General features: G+C 48.5%; 1 protein-coding gene across 3 annotated transcripts in view; it reads right to left on the reverse strand.

Moving 5' to 3' along the window:
• The window catches only part of PPP2R2B (protein phosphatase 2 regulatory subunit Bbeta), a 391,816-nt gene that overhangs the window by 27,630 nt on the left and 344,244 nt on the right, over nucleotides 1-19,942 (reverse strand). For all 3 annotated transcript variants that reach the window (XM_073221952.1, XM_073221953.1, XM_073221954.1), the window contains one exon: nucleotides 11,826-11,990. In XM_073221952.1, coding sequence (XP_073078053.1) covers nucleotides 11,826-11,990 — 165 coding nt within the window. The remainder of the gene's footprint in view (nucleotides 1-11,825; nucleotides 11,991-19,942) is intronic.

Below are 19,942 nucleotides of genomic sequence, written 5' to 3' on the forward strand. Positions count from 1 at the left end.
ATAGATGAGCAGGGGCTCTGTAAATGGTAACATGCTCAACAGCAAAAGGTATCAGTTTAATCATTCATGGTTGTTTTAATATGAACCCTGGAGGCCACAGAATCTGTGGCTCCTCCCCATACTGCCCCCTCTCGTCTTTGCCGGCTCATTCAGTGCCCTTCTTGTGGGCAAGTGCCCAGGCCAAAGAGCTGGCAGGCATTTCTTCCTTTATTTCACCTTCCACGTCTTGTTTCTAAACAAGTGCTGTTGACTTTATCCTCAAAGTGCAGCTCACATGGGTCCCATCTTGTTCTAAGGAGCTATCCTCTCCTGGCCGGGCCATTTCGAAAGCTTTCAAAGGCTTCTCCTGTATCCCCTCCTTCTTCCTGACGTGTCACTTCTTACATAGTCACAGACTCCTTTACACAGGCCCTCCGAGATTTCCCCTCCCTAAACACAATAAAAGCCGAATTCCTTACCTTCGGGCTGCCGTGTTGCCTGACTCCCAAGGCCTCTGCACAGCACCAGTGAGAGCGAGGCCCGGGTAGGGTGAGGTGGAGGCGGCTTTCCCGAGGGCAGAGGCCCCAGCCATCTGGGCTCCAGCCTGCTGTTCGTGCTGCCCCGCACGCTGCGGCTCCTGACCCCACAGACGGCCGCACTGCTCTTCCTTCTGCCCCTCGACCAGCCGGGCCCGGTCCAGATCGCACTGCTGCTTCTCCGGAAATGCTTTCCCCGAATCTCACATTACCTATTTTCCTGTGTTTGTTGTCTGTCTGCATCTACTTGGATACAGTGCCAGCAAGGCAGGAGCTTCCATTTCCCTAGTGCCTGCAACAGTGCCTGGCACAGGGAACCAACGATAAACATGTTACATAAATGAGAAGTAGGTTGATCACCATCAATTCATAGACTCCTCCTCCCTTTACTTGGCCTACAAATGCCAACGTCTTCTGAAAGCTAGAAACATGCGAACAGACAGGCCAAACACTCTTGTGTGTGGACAGAAACACCAGGTACAGGTTTCTTAGATTGTGTGACTATAGCTGTTCTATAAGCATTTATTTTGCACCTTTATTCTGCCTAAGAAAACATAGGCAGTAAATTCTTTCATTTCTTTTTTCCACTTTCTATTCTTTTTTATTGTATTTCATAAAGATAAACATATACATGTATAAGTATTACACAAATCCACATAAAGTGGGCGGCCTGGGGCCACGGTGAAGATGTCGGCTTTTATTCCAGGTGAGCCGGAAGCCACGGTAGGGCTCTGAGCAGAGGAGGACGTGAGCTGTCTCAGTTTTATCAGGATCTCCTGACAGACTGGGCAAATGTGGAAGCTGCCAGCCCAGTGAAGATGGTGACTGTCCAGGTAGGAGGGAATGGTGGCTGGACCGGGCAGAGTCAGTAGAGGTAGGAAGATGTAGGATTCCAAGCTTGTTAATATTTCAAAGCGAAGCAGACAGGATTTGCTGGGCAATGAGATGTGGGGAGTCACTGCTGGGGTCTAGGTTTTTGCTGTGTATGGTTAGAAGGGAAATGTTGGCTCCTCCTGAGATGGTGACGCTGCAGCAGAACCAGGTGTGGGGACACACTGATTGCCCTGCCTTCCCCACCCCATGGTCACCCCAGACTTGAGCACCCTGTGGCAGGCTTTTGTTGTTTGTTCTGAGTTGTACCAGCCCTCTGTTGTTACTGCTGTGTGACATTGCTGAGCTTATTTTCCCACATGGGCAATAAATGCTTGAACGTCAGCATTAGTAATTGTTCTTCTGGCTATTTCTCCCTAGGTAAGGGAAACGGAAGCAAAAATAAACAAGCTTCTACATCAAACTAAAAGCTTCTGCACAGCTAAGGACACCATCGACAAAATGCAAAGGCAGCCAAATGAAAGGGAGAAGATACTTGCAAGTGATACATCTGGTAAGTGGCTAATATCCAAAATATATAAAGAACTCATGCGACTCAACACCAAAAAAAAGATCTGATTAAAAACTGGGCAGAAGACCCGAATAGACATTTTCCCAAAATAGACACACAGATGGCTAATAGAAAAGATGCTCAGCACCACTACTCATCAGGGAAATGCCAGTCAAAACCACAACGAGCCATCAGCTCACACCAGTCAGAAGGGCTATAAGCAAAAAGACAACAAATAACAGGTCAATTGGTGAGGATGTGGAGCAAAGGGAACCCTTGCGCACTGTTGGTGGGCATGCAAATTGGTTCAGTCAAATATGGAAAATAGTATGGAGGTTTCTCAAAACACTAAAAATAGAAATACCATATGACCCAGCAATTCCACCTGAGGGAATTTGCCTGAAGCAAACAAAATCACTAATTTGAAAAGATATATGCACCCCTATGTTTATGGCAGCATTATTTACAATAGCCAAGATATGGAAGCAACCAAAATGTCCATAAATAGATGAATGGATAAAGAAGATGTGGTGTATATGTAGAATATTACTCAGCCACACAAAGAATGAAATCTTGCCATTCGCCAACAACACGGATGGACCTAGAGGGTATTATGCTCAGTGAAATAAGTGAGAGAATTACAAATACCATATGATTTCACTTGGATATGGAACCTAAAAAAACAAATGAATAAACAAACAAAATGGAATGAGACTCATAAACACAGAGAACAGACTGGTGGTCAGCAATGGGGAACAGGGGGAGGATGGGTGAGACTGGTAAACCGGGGGATGAAGAGGCGCGCACTTCCAATTATAAAGTAAATAAGTCACAGGGATGGAAGTACAGAATTGGAAATATAGTCAATAATATTTTAATATCTTTGTATAATGATAGATTGTAACTGTGTCATGGTGAGCATTTAGTAATATATTTAATTCTTGAATTACTTTGTTATATAGCTAAAGCCAATACAATATATCAACAATACTTCAATAAAAGAAATTACCCAGTTAGGCGATGGACATAGACTGATAGTGGACACCATGTTCATATCCTTCTCTACTTTGGCCCTGTCTCTGAGTTCACTCATTACTGTTAGTTTAGTTCAACAGAAGGGAAGAAACAAAGCAAAAATATTATGGGCTGTGCTTATAGGGGATGCCACAGAGTGAATGTCTGTGTCCCCTCCATCTCCCCAAATTCATATGTTGAAATCCTGACCCTCAAAATGACGGTATTAGGAGGCGGGGCCTTTGGGAGGTGATGAGGTGATGAGGTCATGAGGGTGGAGCCCTCCTGAGTGGGGTTGCGCCCTTACAAAAGAGACCCCAGAGGGCTCCCTGGCCCCTTCCACCATGGAGGGCACAGCGAGAAGACAGCCATCTATGACCTGGGGCCACAGGGCCTCGCCAGACACTGAGTCTGCCAGGGCCTTGATCCTGGGCTTCCAGCCCCCAGGACTGTGAGAAACGAATGTCTGTCGTCCGAGCCCCCAGTCTGTGGCGCTCTGTCCGAGCAGCCTGCAGGGGTGACAGGGAACCACGTCTGGGCTCTGCGCTGCCTTGCTGGTCCCAGCGTCTCAGACAGGTGCTGCCCAGGCTGTGGGTGTGGAGGGGTGACATCCTTCCACTCCAGAGCTGAGACACCCAGCAGGGCTCTCCTGTCACCCACCCACTGCCTTTGAACTGACAGAAGTGAAATGACGACCTTGGGGGTCATCTGGGAAAGAGGAGAGGCACCCGCACTTTACAGCTCTGACATCATCCCTTGTGCACGGTCCCCACGTGTCTGCACACACGGCTCTTCACATTGCGGTGGGTGTGTAACTCTGCGACCTGCTTTAGCATTTATCATAAGCACTTCCCCACTGGCTCCACCTTTAACTGTGTCCACAGGCTGTTGGCCCTGCACGGTACCCCTCTATTGCCATTTGAGGGTTTCGCCGGCTGCTTTTTTATGCTGTTTAAACAAACTGTATTTGCTTGGGACTGTCTCCCCTCAGGAGTGGCTTCAGAGGGAATCATGTTTCTGCACCACAGGAGACGTCCAGGCATGGTCACCACTAAACACGGACGTCCACGGGGATTTATAGGGATGTGCTGTACAGGTTTTGGTTTATTTAAAATATTTTTTTTTATTGAAGTATAGTTGACATACAGTATTTGATGTCCAGGATTTTATGGCTCGGTTCTTCAGTTCCCTACCAGCTTTGATCAAAGCCACGTGCCCTGTGTCCTGCAGGGGCTCAGGGCTGTGCCAAGGGGCCTGGGACCATAGTCACCTTCCCTGCCACCACTGGAGGACAGCATCCGCGTGGACGCCTTGGCCCGGCTGGCTGCAGTGAGTGAGCCAGGGGTCCCCACCAGGCCCTGGCAGCTCTAGGGCCTGTGCCCGCAGTTACTTCCACGTCTTCTGCTACGCACCGAACCTACGCCCCCACCACTGCTAAGCTGGAGTCCTAACCCCCCAGTATCTCAGGATGTGATGGTCTTTGGAGAGAGCCTCTTTCAAGAGGTAATTAAATTGAATTGAGGTCAATAGAGTGGATGGACCCTCGTCCAATGTGACTGGTGTCCCTATAAAAAGAGGGGTTCTGGACACAGGCACATGCAGCGGGAAGGTGACATGAATCACAGAGAGAAGGCAGCTACCAGCAAGCCAAGGAGAGAGGCTGGGACAGATCTTTCCTCACGGACCTCAGAAGAGCCCGGCCCTGCCGACACCTTGATCTAGGACTCTGGTCTCCGGAGCTGTGAGACAGGAAGGCTCTGCTGTTGAAGCCTCCCAGTCTGCGGCGCTCTGCGACGGCAACTCCAGTCGGCTGATAGACCTTCTTCCGTCCGTCTGTTCCCATGTGCCCGCCTTCCCACCACAGATGTTCAGGGACGCCCCACTCAGAGCTGGGCACTGTGCTAAGTCCTGGTAAGTCAGTGGTTGGTAAGACAAGGTCCCTGCCCTCGTGGAGATCACCTTCTAGCCAGGGAGACGAGAGGAAGAAAAGCAGACATCTACAGGTGAGCAGTATGAAAGAAATAAGAAATAAAATAGGGTGATGAGATGAGGCCGACAGAGAAGCCCTCTGAGGAGGGGACATTCTCCCAGAGACCTAAAAAATGAGAACTGCCCAGGTAGGTGAGGGCACGTTGGGAGAGCACGGCAGGCGGAGGAAGAGCCTGTGCAAAGGCCCTGAGGCAGGTGACGGCTGGGTGTGCTGGGGGTGCAGGAAGCAGGCCAGTGAGGCCAGACTATGGGGAGCCGAGGGGGGAGGTTGGCAGGGACTGGATTCACTCAGGGCATCAGACAGGAGTTCAGACTGAATTTCTCTTTCACTTCCTAAGCTGCCATTCATCACACTTAGCCAGTTTCTTCACTCAACTCCCAGAACACATGCACTGAAAGGAAAAGCATGATTCAGACCAGCCACTTGCCATCAGCACCCTGTTGTTTCAGGCTGTAGAATCTCAACCTGCAAACACAACCCTTGCCACTACCGCCAGAAGCAACGGAAAAAAACCAAGAGATGAGGGAGAGAAACATCCCTTCCAACCCCTGCTGAGCATGCAGAGAGAGGGGCATGTGGAAATTAATATATGCAGCTCTGAGAACGCGGAACTCCTCGGCATTTTGATTAAACGCCGACGGTTATTAAAGACCCTCCTTCTCAGAGCTCATCTCCAACAGGCAGTGTTGCTTTTCACTCTGAACTCTGATGAACTGTCTCAGTTCCATCCGCACACCTCGACCGAACCGTGGTCGACTGAAGGATGGCGTTTGAGGAGGAAGGAGAAAATCAATATGAAATGTCAGGCGAGGGGTCAGATTGAGCTTGTTTTCCCAGCTGCCAGGAGCTGGGGGCTGTGCTGCAGCAGCCGAACAAAGGGGGGTGTGCACCATAGACGGTCGGCACTTTGGACGAGTCAGGAAAATGGATTTTGTTCGCTTCATAATTAGATTAGGAAGCTGGCGGCCGGCTGCTCAGAGGATTGCTGGGGTGGGGCGGGGAGGCCGGGGGAGGCCGAGGGAGGCCTGCAGGCTGCTAGGAGCTCCTGGCCTCCTGGGGGACTGCGCCTGGGCTCTGCCTCTCTAGGGCTGCATGGCGCCCAGGCTGGAGGGAGGAGCAGCCCCTGGGGGTCCCTGGGTGTGCGGCCGGCCGGGCCTTGTGATTCTGTGGCCCTCACGGCTCTTCCCTCTTTTCTCCCTCAGGGACTGCTCAGTCTTCAAGTCACCGCGCAGCAGTCAGTGCCCTGGGGGATGAGGGCACATCCCGTCACGTCCCCTCCTGGCACCAGGTGCCTCTCTCTCCTGTCACTTAACACAGCTGCCATGTCATATCTGTTGTGATCTATGTTTTTCCTCCTCAGACAGTTAATTTATGTGTCAGTTTGACTGGGCCACGGGATACCCAGACATTTGGCCACATTATTCTGGATGTTTCCGTGAGAGTGTTTTTAGATGATTTGCCCTTCCTAATTGTGGGTGGGCCTCATCCAATCAGGCCCGAATCGAACAAAAAGGCTGACCCTCCCAAATAAAGGAACTCTTCTTGATTCCTTCAAGCTGGGACATCAATTTCTTCCTGTCTTTGTACTCAGGCTGAAACATCGGCTCTTCCTGGGGTCGCACACCGCGGGCCTGTGGACTAGAACGATGCCAGCCTCTCTCCTGTGCCTCTTGCAATCCCACCGCAGATCTGGGAACCTGTCACCCTCCACAACTGCATGAGTCAAATAGCTACAATAAGTCACACACACACACACACACACACACAACACACTACTGGGGACCTGTCACCCTCCACAACTGCATGAGTCAAATAGCTACAATAAGTCTCACACACACACAGACACACACAGACACACACACACACACACAGATCTGGGGACCTGTCACCCTCCACAACTGCATGAGTCAAATAGCTACAATAAGTCACACACACACACACACACACACACACACACACTACTGGGGACCTGTCACCCTCCACAACTGCATGAGTCAAATAGCTACAATAAGTCGCACACACACACACACACACACACACACTACTGGGGACCTGTCACCCTCCACAACTGCATGAGTCAAATAGCTACAATAAGTCGCACACACACACACACACACACACACACACACACACACACACACACTACTGGGGACCTGTCACCCTCCACAACTGCATGAGTCAAATAGCTACAATAAGTCGCACACACACACACACACACACACACACACACACACTACTGGGGACCTGTCACCCTCCACAACTGCATGACTCAAATAGCTACAATAAGTCGCACACACACACACACACACACACACACACACACACACACACTAGCTCTAAGAGGGAGGAAACTAGCTCTGGATTTACTTACCACTATATTCCCGGAATCTGGTAGAGTGCCTGACATACAGCATGACAAATAAAATCAATGAATACAGGGTTGCCATTTCAAGTACCTTCTAGCTGCAGGCCTGGAACAGTGTGAATTCAGGAGGAACAGCTGGTGACTTCCGTTGTCATTCACTGACTTCTGTGTGCCTGGCAGAGTGCTAGGCTCTGACACAGATGATGGCATTTATTCCTCAAGAACAACCAGCCCTATGAAGCTGTCTTTATTAATAATTTCTACTTTCAAATGAGGAGCCTGGGGTTCAGAGGGATTAAATAACTTTGTGCCTGAGGTCACAAGTCACTGAGTGTCACAACTGAGTTCTAATTCCAAAGCTTCTGCTCTAAATCATTCTATTTCTGGACTTCGTAAGGCTCTGTCCTTTCTCCATTTTGAGTTCAGAGTTCATCAAGACTTCCAGTCAATTTATTCCTTAATATCCAGAACTGTGTGGGTCTGCCTGACTCCAAAGCCCAGGCTGGTCTCCCCGTACTGGGCTGTAAGCACACTGCGGCTTCTCGTGCCACCCTGGCACCCTGTTGGGGCTGTCGGCTCATCGAGCCCCATTCCGCCTTTACTTACCAGAGAGGCCTGCCTCCCGAGACATGTCACCTCACACACAGCATGTCCCAGACTGAACCCCAGCCCTTCACTCCACCCCACTGTGATATACTGTTCCGCATGCCCTTTGTGTCAATCCTCAGCCACGAATTTATTTATTAAATAAATACTTATTGAGCACCTACTTAGTGCCAGACCTTGGCAATGCGAAGTGAGCAAATTAGATCCAGTTCTTGTTCACAGAGGGCTTACAGTCTAGACGGGAAGGACGCTGAACAACTAATGTCCATGTGTGATGAACGACAAGCCCTAATATGGTTCACATCATGCATAGCGATTTTTAAAGAAAACGTTCCATCACCCTTTCTCTTCGTTGTGATTTCCACAGCCACCACCCGTACCGAGGCTATGAATTTTCCTTGTGTTGAAACTAAAGCAAAACCTTCCAATTCTCCCACCTTTCTTTCTACCATCCTGTGTTAATCTTCTATAGAGCATGAATTCTGTAACTGTTCTCTAGCCAAATGGTCTCAAATTGCTGCCCACATACTAGGGACCGTGCTTCTCAAGCCGGAACACATGTATGCATCCCGGAGGCCACTGGGAGGTACAGGAAGCCATAGCGTAAATGCTGCATCTTTTGGGAACGTTAATTTTGCTTGAAATTTTGGGGTTGGGCAGAAATGTAATTACTAAATTTATAAGTAGGTATTTTATGGGAGTAAAACACAAAATTCCCGTGAAATTTTAAGATGGAAAAATAAGACTTCAAAAAAGTCCCCTGAGGTAGGTCAGCACCGCACCCCGGGCCTCTGGCCTGGGCCAGGCACGTGCTATTTTTTGTCTTTGCTGATAGGCCAGGGCACCCAGTGCACAGCACGGAGGCTGGGCTTCTGCTGGGCATCTTCCCGCCCTGTGGTCGGGCTCATGGCCTGGCCCTGGAAGCGCTGCACTTGGTGGGAAAGTTTAAGGGCTGGAGACACAGGGGCCAGACTCGGGGTGGACAGCAGGCACCCGACGGATGGACGAAGACATGAATGAGTACAGGAACGCACAAACTTTTGACTTCGACCTTCAAGGACTGTCCCATTTGACCTCTCCTCAGTATTCTTTCATCCAAGCCCAATACTTATTAAGACTCTTTGAAGGGTTCCATGTAAGTTCCTAACTTCAGGCTTTTGCTCATTCTGTGAACACAAGTGACAAATTCTGTGGACCAAAACGCCCTTCTGTCTCCCACCTGACTGAATCCTACTTGGGCTTCTCCACCACGACTGAACCTCTGCCTTCCCGGGGAGGTCTGACCCGAGCGTCCCACCCTCCTCTGAGCGTCCCAGCCTCCAACTGACCCCACCACTCATCTGTTACTACACACACTGCCCTTTTACATCATTTCTGATGCGCTTCACGGGCACCTCTTAGCTCATCCGCCACGTTTTAAGTCTCCCGAGTGTAGCAGGTAAATCTTCCCTTTCTATTGGATGCTTCAGAGTTCTTAATAGTAACAGATATATCACAGGTACAAAGAAATCATGCTGAAGAACTGACCATGGATTTTAGTTCAGATCTCTAGGTTCCAACCGGGAGCAACCCCTGCCGCCGGGGATGTTCCACCATGATGCCTGGAGACGTTTCTGGACATCACAACTTGCCTTTGCTACTCACATCTAGTGGGAAGAGGCCAGAGATTATGCTGAATGTCCTACAGTGCTTAGGGTGGCCCTCTCCCCCAAAGAGCCGTGTGCCCCAAATTCAACAGTGCTGTTGTTAGGAAATTCCCGTCTACATTAGAGTATCTTCCTAACTTGTTTTCCTGTCTCAATTCTCCCAGTAAAACCCAACCTCCATCCTTCTGTCTTTTCTCTAAGCAACTTCTTTAAAAACTAATTCTGACAGTTTAGTGACTGTTCACTGACTTTGAGAAAAAATTCAAGTTCTTTACCGTGACCATTACGACCAGGCTCCTACATTCCTCCTGAGCTTTGACTCTTCTCCAAGTCATTCCCTACATGCCAGTCATACAGTCACCCTGCAGTTCCACGAACATCACCTTTCCAAAGGCCTCAGGACCTTTGCACATGCTGAGCCTGTTAGCTGGAACACTATTCCTATTGCTGGCTCAGGTAAGTGAGTACTGCTCAAAGATCAGTACCAGCACACACATCAGCAAATGTTTACTAAGCATCTGTCATGGGCCGAGCACTGTTTTAGACACTGAGGAAACACCTCTGAAGAAAACACACGTCTGTGTCCTCAAGGAGCTCACGATCTGGGTAGGCGTGCTCCAACAGAACCTTCTGCAGTGGCCAAAATGTATTAAGACTGCACTGCCGGTTGTGTAGCTACGAGCCACATGTGGCTATTAATCATTTCAAATGCAGATGATAATCTGGATTGAAATCTGCTACAAGTGTAAAATACACATCATGTTTGGAAGCCTTAGCATGAAAAGAAAGTAAAACATCTCATTAACAATTCTTAATAGTTATTTTCTCTAAGTCCCATGACGAACCCATAAGGTAGAGATTATTATGCCCATTTCACATGTGAGTAAAACTGAGGCTCACAAAGTTCAAGAAAATTTGCAAAAAAATCAGACAGCTAACAAGGGGGGGCCTGGCTTTGACCTTGGTGACATAACTCTGGAATCCACACAAGCATCCCGCACACCCCACGCATCAGCTCCCCCACGAGACACTTCCCACAGCAAGCGAGCAAACAAAAACAATCAGAATGACCCAAATGCCCCCTCCCCTAGCCATTCACCTGCACAGAACATTGTCCTATCACTCCTGTCATGTAGGAATTGACACCTGGGACCGTGGGACAAGCAGCTCTCATTTCTCCTTAACATCTTGGTGGCTGCACATTATTTCACCTGACATGAATCGTCACTGCCCTCCAGGCACCTTCCGCTGGGGAGCAGTTTCTTTTCTAGAAAGCCTCCCTGCCAGCGGTGGGCCCACTCTGCCTACTGCAGCCCTCGCCGTCAGCGCCAGCAGGCCTCACCTGCTCACCTGGGCCTTAGCCCTGGGCTTCCGTGAGCTCAGCCTCTAGTCGGGGCTGCTTTGCTCCATCCACGTCTTGGAGGACGACGTGACCCAAGGACCTCCGAGGGTCTGCACCTTAGCACCCACGCCCCGACGCCTCTCCCTGGCGCCCACCAGGGCCACTGCAACTTCTAGGGCACCGGCTCCCAAGCTGCAGCTTCTCCAACAAGCCACTAAGCACTCCCCCCGGCTGCTGTTCCTTTTTTGTTTTTTTTTTTGAGATATAATAGGTGCATAACATTATATTTGCTTCACATGTACAACATAATTGATATTTGAATATATTTCAAATGATCACCACAACGTCTAGTTGACATCCATCACACACATAATCACAAGTCTGAGGACTTTTGAGATCTTCTCTCAGCCCCTCTCACACACTCACTACAGCCCTGCTGACCCAGTCACGGACCCCCTGCTGTGCCCGACGCCCTGCTTGTCCCCAGGCTCCCGTGCGGTCCAGCAGGCCTGTTAACTCCCCTGCCGAGGTCTGTCCAGAGCCCATTGCTGCTCTGCCTCCCACACCCTGCCCGTGGCCAGGCCACGCTCCGTCCTGCCGGACACCGCTGCAATCCCGGGCTCACCTCCTCCTCGGCCCCTCAGGTCCCCTGTGCCCACCGCAATGATCTTAAAACGCAACTCGGGTCACGTCACAATGTTAGGAGGCGGGACTCACGTCTTACTCATCTCTGCATCCCACAGCCTTAAGCGAACGTTTAGGGACTTGAACACGAGGTTTCATCTTTACTGAAAGAGCAGATGTGCTGCTGACCCCCGAGCCAGGCCAGCGCCTGTAGTTCTTCACTCCCACTGCGTCTGACGCGGGAAACGGGGTCCAAATCCTCCAGGCTCCCCCCTTCTCCTCCCGCTTGCCAGGGGCCGGTGGCCCACCCACCCCACCAACCCTGGGCAGCTTGCCACTCACATTTGGTGTGCCTGTCGCAAAGGGCGGACGCCCTCATGTCACACAGCCGGATTGTCCCCTTGCTGCTGCTGTACACGAATGTGTTGCAGTGATGGGGGTGGAATTCGGCCGCCGTGATCACCTCCGTGAGCTCCTCCATGTTGGCCGGCTTAATGTCAACAATATCTGGCACAGGCGAGTTAAGGAGGGCACAGGACCTCAGGGGTTACTTGGAACGGCACCGCTTTGTTCCGGTGCAACACGCTAGCAGTGACTGCGGTGGGGGTCCTCCCAGCTCTGTGGGCGAACAGGCAGAGGAGGCCCCGGGCTGCCCAGGGGTCCGAGGCAGCACCAGAGCCCAGGCCTCCCTGGCCCCTGCATGCGATTGGAGAACAGGTCTCGCCCCCACTCACAGTCACCTGCTCGGCAATCATGCTGAAAGGGGCTGTGTGCAAAGACTTCTTCTTTCCCCCTTCACAGCACTGGTTAGGAAACTAGTCCCATTCCAACTCAATAATTGAATTTATTTATATCTTTACCCAGACTCCTGAGCTGATAAATGGTATTTACAGTAGACCGTACATCCTCTTCCGTGAAATCCCTGAGATCTTCTTTAATGACATGCTGATGATAATAAGAGCTGCTGCCATCTATTGAGCTCTGACTAGAGGTCGGTCACTGTGCAAAGCCCATCATGGACTTTACCTTGTTTAACCCTTGGAACAGCTCCCGGCTCAGCACTTTTCTTATCCCCCGTTTTGAGGGGTGGACCTGGAGGCTTGGCCCCAGTCACATGGCTAGAGGGGCAGTACCAGGATTTTATCCCAGGCGCAAAATTTATGCTCTTTACTAGTTATGCAAGATTTCTCTTCTTGGAGACGTGCAGGAGCTCAGGCCTCCATAAGCTGTGATTTGCTCTAGAATTTGTTGTGGGAGTTGCAGCACTGGGAAGAAGCCCCTCGGCTGGGTGGCGGGACAGTTTTAGCTTCCCACGGAATCTACCCTTCGTTTTATCAGCTGTTTTCTCCCTCCATATTTTCCCTTCTCATCAAGTACTATTATACCTTTATTTTTAAAGGCCACATCCTTGTATAATGAAATTAATCACTTGGCTTTTTATATTGTGAAGGTGACTCATGGAGACAACCCTCTTCGACAGGATGCCTGGCACGCCCGAGGGAGTGGGTTTGTGCTGACCCCTTTATACCCCTCTGAGAGCTCAGGGGCCTGGGTCAGGGTTAGGGAGCCCCTGGCTGGGCCGGAGGGGCTCTTGGAGGACCCAGCCACCTCCTGACAAGGAATAGGCCTTGTCATGCGGATGCCGTTACAAGGGGATGCTGATCAAAGTTATCTCCACTTTTCCTAGACTGCATCCCTTCGAGCCATCTTTGTGATTTTGCCCTACCTGCATACCACCAGGTGGTATTGTTTGACTGAACATTTTTTCTTCAGATCGACTTAAATCGATTCACTCTTTTCCTTACCTAGCCTTGTCTAAACAATAACCCAATATTCATAAAATCATGAGTTTAATGAACTAGTTACATTTTAAACAATATACCTGAAATAAATGCATGACAATTAAAATAATATTTCTGTGCCAGGAGTTCAGGTATCACATTTTGGAAAACACTGCACTGAATCAACAAGCAGTAACTGATACAGACTGCACTGTCAGACTGGGATGGGCGACTGGCTTCTGCACTTTTCACCAACTTGGTAGCACAGAACCCCAGAGTTTAGATGAGTCACCGGTGAACGCGCCGGTATTTTCAGTCACCAGAACTAGCGAAGTCATGTGCCATCAGACATCCCCTAGGCTCCAGCATGCAGTTAGATGCAAGAATGGGTTTCTACCTGGTGGTGCCTCTTTCCTCTTCAATAATCTTTTGTAAGTCCCGATGGGTTCTTTCTAAAATTAGCTTGAGACTGAACTCACATTTTACTACCATTTCTTCCTCCAAACTCAGATGGAAATTTTACTCGGGTCTGCCGAGTATGTGGGTCCCCTGGATTCATAAAATACTACCTTTCAACTCAACTGCTGCCAGTTATAAATATAAGTGCAGTTAGCGCCGCACGCTGGGGAGCAGGAGCCCGTGCCCCCCAGGAGGCAGCCCTGCTGCGCCTCTGAGGTTCTCTCCAGCCCCCTGCTCCCTGCCCTGGGCTTGGTGGCGGTGACACCGGGTGTGGGGGCCTGCGGTTAGTGTTCAGCCATTGTCAGATTTCATTGCCCTCCAGAAAGAACTCCTATGCCCTCCTGTACCAGGGAGCATGTTTTTCTTTTCCCAAAATAGGGAAAGAAGATCTGGTGTCCGCTTTTTCAAACCTCCAGCAGTGCAGCTCTGAAAACAAGCTTAACTGGGAGGAATCTTCGCTGTGTGGGAGGGGAAGGTGCCACATCTATGGTTATTTTTTTCTCAACTAAAAATAAACCCTGGAAGTCAGAATGTGTGGAAATGGAGTGTTTAAACGTATCTGTGAAACCAGGGATGTTCCGCCACCACCAAGAACACCGACTGGGGAATGTGTCCACTGAGGCTGCTCGGGGCCGCTGCTCTGCACCTGCCCTCCCACCCTCCTCCCTGCTGCCCTCCTGGACCCCCAAGGGGGCTGCTGCCCTGGAACCCCGCCCTCCTCCCCCATCCCCTCCTGGACCGCCAAGGGTGCTGCCCAGCACCTCATCCCCTCGCAGCTTCCTTTTGACTAGAGTGCTTGTTTGGGTCTCACTCTATGGGGCCCAGGGGATAATCTGTGTCTCGAAGCCTCTTTTGAATAAGGATGTCAAGTAGGATGACAATAACCAGCAGTTAATGTTTATCAAGTGCCGTGTATTATTTCATTTGACCTTCATTTCAGCCTTACAAGGGCAGTACTCCAGGCAGAGGGGTATCGGCTCATCCCCCAGCAGAGGCGATAGGGACTGAAGTAAGCCAATCCAGGTCAAATGCCTAGTGAGGGGCAGGGCTGGGATTCGGACCCATGTTGGTTCTTGACCACACGCCACTCTCCTCCCGTGGGGGTGGCCGTTGTAGAGCTGGCCTTGCCGAGTAGGGGCATTTGGGTTCCCTCAAAGCCCCCGGCTAACCAAGGGCAGCCCAGTGCCTCTGCCTCAGGCCTGGTTTCTCCCAACGCACTGACCGTATTTTCCAGAACCAGAATTTGGACATAGCACCTGACCAAGGATTTTTGTGTCCATGATGCAATCAGTTTTTTTTTTTTTGAACCACAAGTTAGGACAGAAACAAGGGATTCCTTGAATTGTTAACTGATGGATTTGCTGAGTTCTAGGGAGAAAGAGTCTAGTTGACAGAAACTCAGTGGCTTATGTGGATGATGGGAGAGGACGTCTCACATCTGTATCACAGAAACCCAGGGCTTCTCCTTTACTTTATTCTAAAGGGAGATACATGCCCTCAGCATATGTGGTTTTGCCCTCCATGTTGGGTGGCAAAGAAAAAGGAGATAAGCGGTGCATGGCTCCCTGTATTATCTTGAAAATGGAATGATGGATTTTGACAGCCAGTTTTCTCTTCCGTATCCTTTAGAGCTCTCCATCCGAATTATTTCCCTGTTGTCCCAAAGAGCCAAATGGCAAAAGCAAACATCGCATTGGATTCGTGGCTAATATGCAAGGCAGACAGCCAACAGATCGCTATTAAATTAACCCTGGGGCTGGACAGACCTGTTCTTCTGACCCCAACTGTTCATGGCATTCCGTATTAACACTAAGCCAGGGCAAATTACCTCTGCTAACAAAAGGGGTTAATCTGCCTCTCTGCTGGGGCTCTGGGGGCAGCTCTGAGGGCAGGAGGGGGCACAGCCAGTTTGGCAGCTGAGCTCCATGCTTAGAAGTAGAAGGAGGGAAGGCGAGGGCACTGCTGTGCCAGGCAGAGCCTACGGCACCATTTAAAATAATAATTGAAGACACTGGGAGGTCGCCCCTTAGGGACTGGCTTCACACAAATAAGAAGCCGGAGCCATAAATCACATCAGCGGAAGGTTGAAGGAATGGGGAGGGGAGGGGATGGCAGGACGCCAGGGGGCAACAGGGGGGCCATTCACAAGTCACTTCCTTAATCCCAAGTTCAGAAAGAAAAAGCTTTCTACCAAAAAATGTTTGCAGCAAACAAGGTAAGAGAAAAAGAGACGATAACCCATAGATAAAGAAACAGGGAAACGATTGGGGAAATTTTGATCTATCTCATTAAATTGCTCATGCAATGAAATTCTAAGCCTGTTAAAAAACAACAGTATGAAAAATTCTACCTACAGTATAATCATAATGCCATTTAAAACCGACACTCTGAAAACGATGAGTGAAAAGGCAAGATTCTAAATGTCAGTGATAGTTCTGGGTGGGTTTATGTATTTCTTTTTTCTTTTATCAGTTATTTCCACATTTTCTTTTAATGAAGTTTTAGTAGGATGGAAAAAAGATATTCTTTTGTGCTTATTTTACATATATGTATGTGTGTGTATATATATTATATATATTTATATAAATGTATATACATAAGTATATGTATGTATGTGAACACATATATATATGTGTATATATATATATATATATATATACACACACACATTTGGATATATAAATTGTGTGTATTTGTGTATATAATTTTAGATGAGGAAAGATAAATACAAAATATACACAGTCTGACCATAGCCCTGGTAAAAGGAAATGTAGGTATATCTTATAGGAGGATTAGATCCTAAAGTCAGCGTTTTTTTAAGTTACCCTTTGGTAAGCTAGAGTTACCTTTACCGCTCATTCATTCATTTGTTCCTTCATGTATTCCATAAATGCTCACAAAGGATCTGCTAGTACTTTTCTGGGTGCAGGGGACATACCTGGGACCAAAGCAGACCAAACAGTCCCCTGATCCTGAGCCTATATTCTAGCAGGGGACATGGTCACTAAATAAGGCAAATACGTATATAACACATTAGATGCCAGTAACTGCTAAAAAGAAAAATAAAGCAGGGAAGAGAGCCTGTGTATGTGGTGGGTAGGGGCGGGTGTCCTAGACTGAATTGAAAAAGGCTTACTGGATAAATCAAGAGTTAAATCTTTTTTTCCTTTTCTTTTCTTATTTACTTATTTTTCTGAGCCCTTATACTTGAGTTAATATTGTAATGTAAATCCACTTTATATGCACCAAAATTAGGTGGCAAGTTTAACGGGCATTTTATAATCTCCATGTATTATTAAAGAAAATTAACATTTTCTTAAAAAGTAGTTTTTTTTTGGCTTGGAACCATCTGTGAGAGTTGAAAGGCCAGGAGCCTCATCACTATGGGTAAAGGTTAAGATAATACTGTTGATAAATACTGTGATTTTAACAGAATGGGGTCAGATGACTGGGATTCAATTTTGTTTCCAACTCAGTTTTGCTCAGAGAATGTGGGAAAGTCATTTTATCTCTCTGGGTTTCCATTTCTTTGCCTTTGAGTGGGTATAATCCTATTTACTCTGTAGCTACTGAGAATTCTGATGATCAAATAAGATAATGGAGAAAAAGATACTTATTAAATAGTTTTGGAGTGGACTGAATAATCACATCTTTCAAAGGAAGCACATATTTTTCCAAGGATAGCTTTGTATGCATTGATTTTGTGGACTTTAGAAAGTGACTATCCTTCTATGCTTTTGTCTTTGTTACTATTGATGTTGCTCATCCTGACAAGGTTTTTTCCCCCTCTAAGTCTTGCCTAAACCAATCAAGGGCAGGAGAGTGAAACAGGAAGCTGTCCTGCAGGCTAAACCAGAGATGGGACTCGGAGTCCACCTATGGTCAGTCTAAGATGCCCACATCCAAAAGCACTTGGGGCTTTTCATGCTGCACTTAGCTGCCAGTATGGAAGGTGGAGAACAGTCTTCCGGTGGCCTTGAAAACCGAGCCTATTAGAGTAGGATTTCCTTTTAAGGGACATGAATTAACTTGAGGGTTTTGTTTGTTTTTTTCCCTTTCCAAAGTCTGAATTTCATCTTTGGAGATGAAGCAATGATTACAAAGCATCTCAATTTGTTGTCTGAAGGGACATATTGCTTGATGACAATATACTGAAGATCTCCAAAAAGGACTCCAAGGGATAGTCCTCTTTTAAGAGCTTAAAAACACCCATTGTACAAATATTCGTGGAGGGTGTTACCACGGGACTGACAAACAGTTACTGTGTCAAAGTAGCTAATGAGCTGCAAAAGACACTGGGCTGAGAGGGCCTTTATGACCAGAGCGGGGCAGGGGGCCCTTGAAAATCCCCTATCTACAGACTCTTTCCTATTCATGTGACACAGAACTTGAAATTCCAACCACTAGAAAACATCCAATATTTCCTTCAAAAGCCAGTATTGATGGTACTTTCTTGACAAAGCTTTCTAGCCCTTCTTCCTATTCCCGTGCAGCCACAGGACTCTGAAAGCACCTCGATGAGAACACCTATATTATAATTATTTGAGTAATTTGAGGCAGTGTGATAGAATATATTTACTGGATATGGATGGAGTAAGGGAGACCTAGATTTTCATCCCAAATCCTGTGACCAGTTGTACAATTGCAAATGCCTTTGAACTTGTTAACTCATCTAGGAAAAGAGGTAGAAAACTACAGGAGACGACGTGTATTTATTTACCTGTCACTTAACACAGGCTCCGGACAGCGCTGGTCTCTTCTTCCCCGGTTGCACGGAAGGAAGTACGTTTACATGTGTGCCTCCCTGTCCCTGTACTTGCTTAGAAGGCTTTGCGATCTGTTAGCTCAGTTAGGCTGAACTCCCATGCTTAGAATCCCCTTCCTGATGGCAGGCTGCCAAGGTGCTCTCTCTCAGGAGAGCTGGAGGACAGCAGGGAGGAAGCGGCCATCTGCAGCACACACACCTCCTCCCAGTTACTTGAGCCTCAATCCAGGTGCCGCTAGGCTGGCTTCTGCCGATGTGATTGACTTTAGGTTGATCAAAATGGAGATTGTCCTGGGTGAGCCTGAATCAGTCAGGCGGAAGGTATTTAAAGGCAGGCTCAGGCCTTCCAAGGGAGAGCCCGCACGGTGGCAGGCTCGGTGATTGCTTTCCGGGTCCCCGTATCTTCCTTCTGGATGGCCGCGCGTGGAACGGCTTCAGCTCACATCTGTGGTTTCCCAGCCTGCCTGTGATCCTGCATTCCCAACGGACTGCCTTACAGACTTAGGGCTTGCACGGCCAGTCATCCATCGCAGGGCTGATTCACTGCAGCAAGTCAATTTCTCTTCCTCTCCCTATTTTCTCTCTGTACACACACATACTCCCTCTCCTAACGGCTTTGTTTCTGTGGTTGAACTCTGACTGAAACAACTATCCTGCAGATTACGGGGGCCATAATATCAGGGACGCCGTTTTATGGACCTTGTAATTTCCAGGGCACATAGTAAGTGCTCAGTAAGTGCGTGTGGGTTTTGTTGTAACTCATTGTACATTAGCAGTCTTCACTAGGCATAGCTTTCAAAGATGCAGAAACCCACAGCAGGTCAATAAGCTGAGATGCCAGCCCTGCACAGTGAGACGAATTTAGCTTGTGGTTTTTCCTAGGAGAGAATGGGATACAACCAGGAAGGTTAGAAGATTAGGGAGCTGAGGAAATGTTCCAAATAACTATCATTTATTGCGCTTTCTCTCTGTGCCAGGCACTCAGCTAAGTACTTAACACAATTAACTCATTAAACCCTCACAATAACCCTTAAGACAGCTGGTATCACTATTTCCATGAACTGATGAGGAAACTGAGGGTCAGAGAGAGATGTTCAGCAACTTGTAAGGTCACACGGATTTTAGGAGTTAAAGTTGGATTCAAATCCAGTGACTCTGACTCCAGGGTCTGTGTTCCCAGCTGCTCTGCTCTTCAATTCTGAGGAAGCTCAAGAAGGCCAAGAAAAGTCTGTGCAGCTGTGTTCTTGCCCTCCATCTGACAGCAGGAGGCCTGAAGGGCTCCCCTGCGCAGGGAGAAATCCCACGTCTCATAAGCCCCAAGTCTGGCCTCAGATGCAGACAGGCAGCACCCACATAAGCAAGGCCGGGCCTGGGAAAGCCCACCAAGGTGGCATGGAACACAGAAAGGGGGGTGCTGCCTTGGTGCGTGCAGGCTGAGGTGTTGCATGCCCCCT

The sequence above is a fragment of the Manis javanica genome, chromosome 14 (genome assembly GCF_040802235.1).
Source record: "Manis javanica isolate MJ-LG chromosome 14, MJ_LKY, whole genome shotgun sequence".
Classification (NCBI taxonomy): Eukaryota; Metazoa; Chordata; class Mammalia; order Pholidota; family Manidae; genus Manis; species Manis javanica.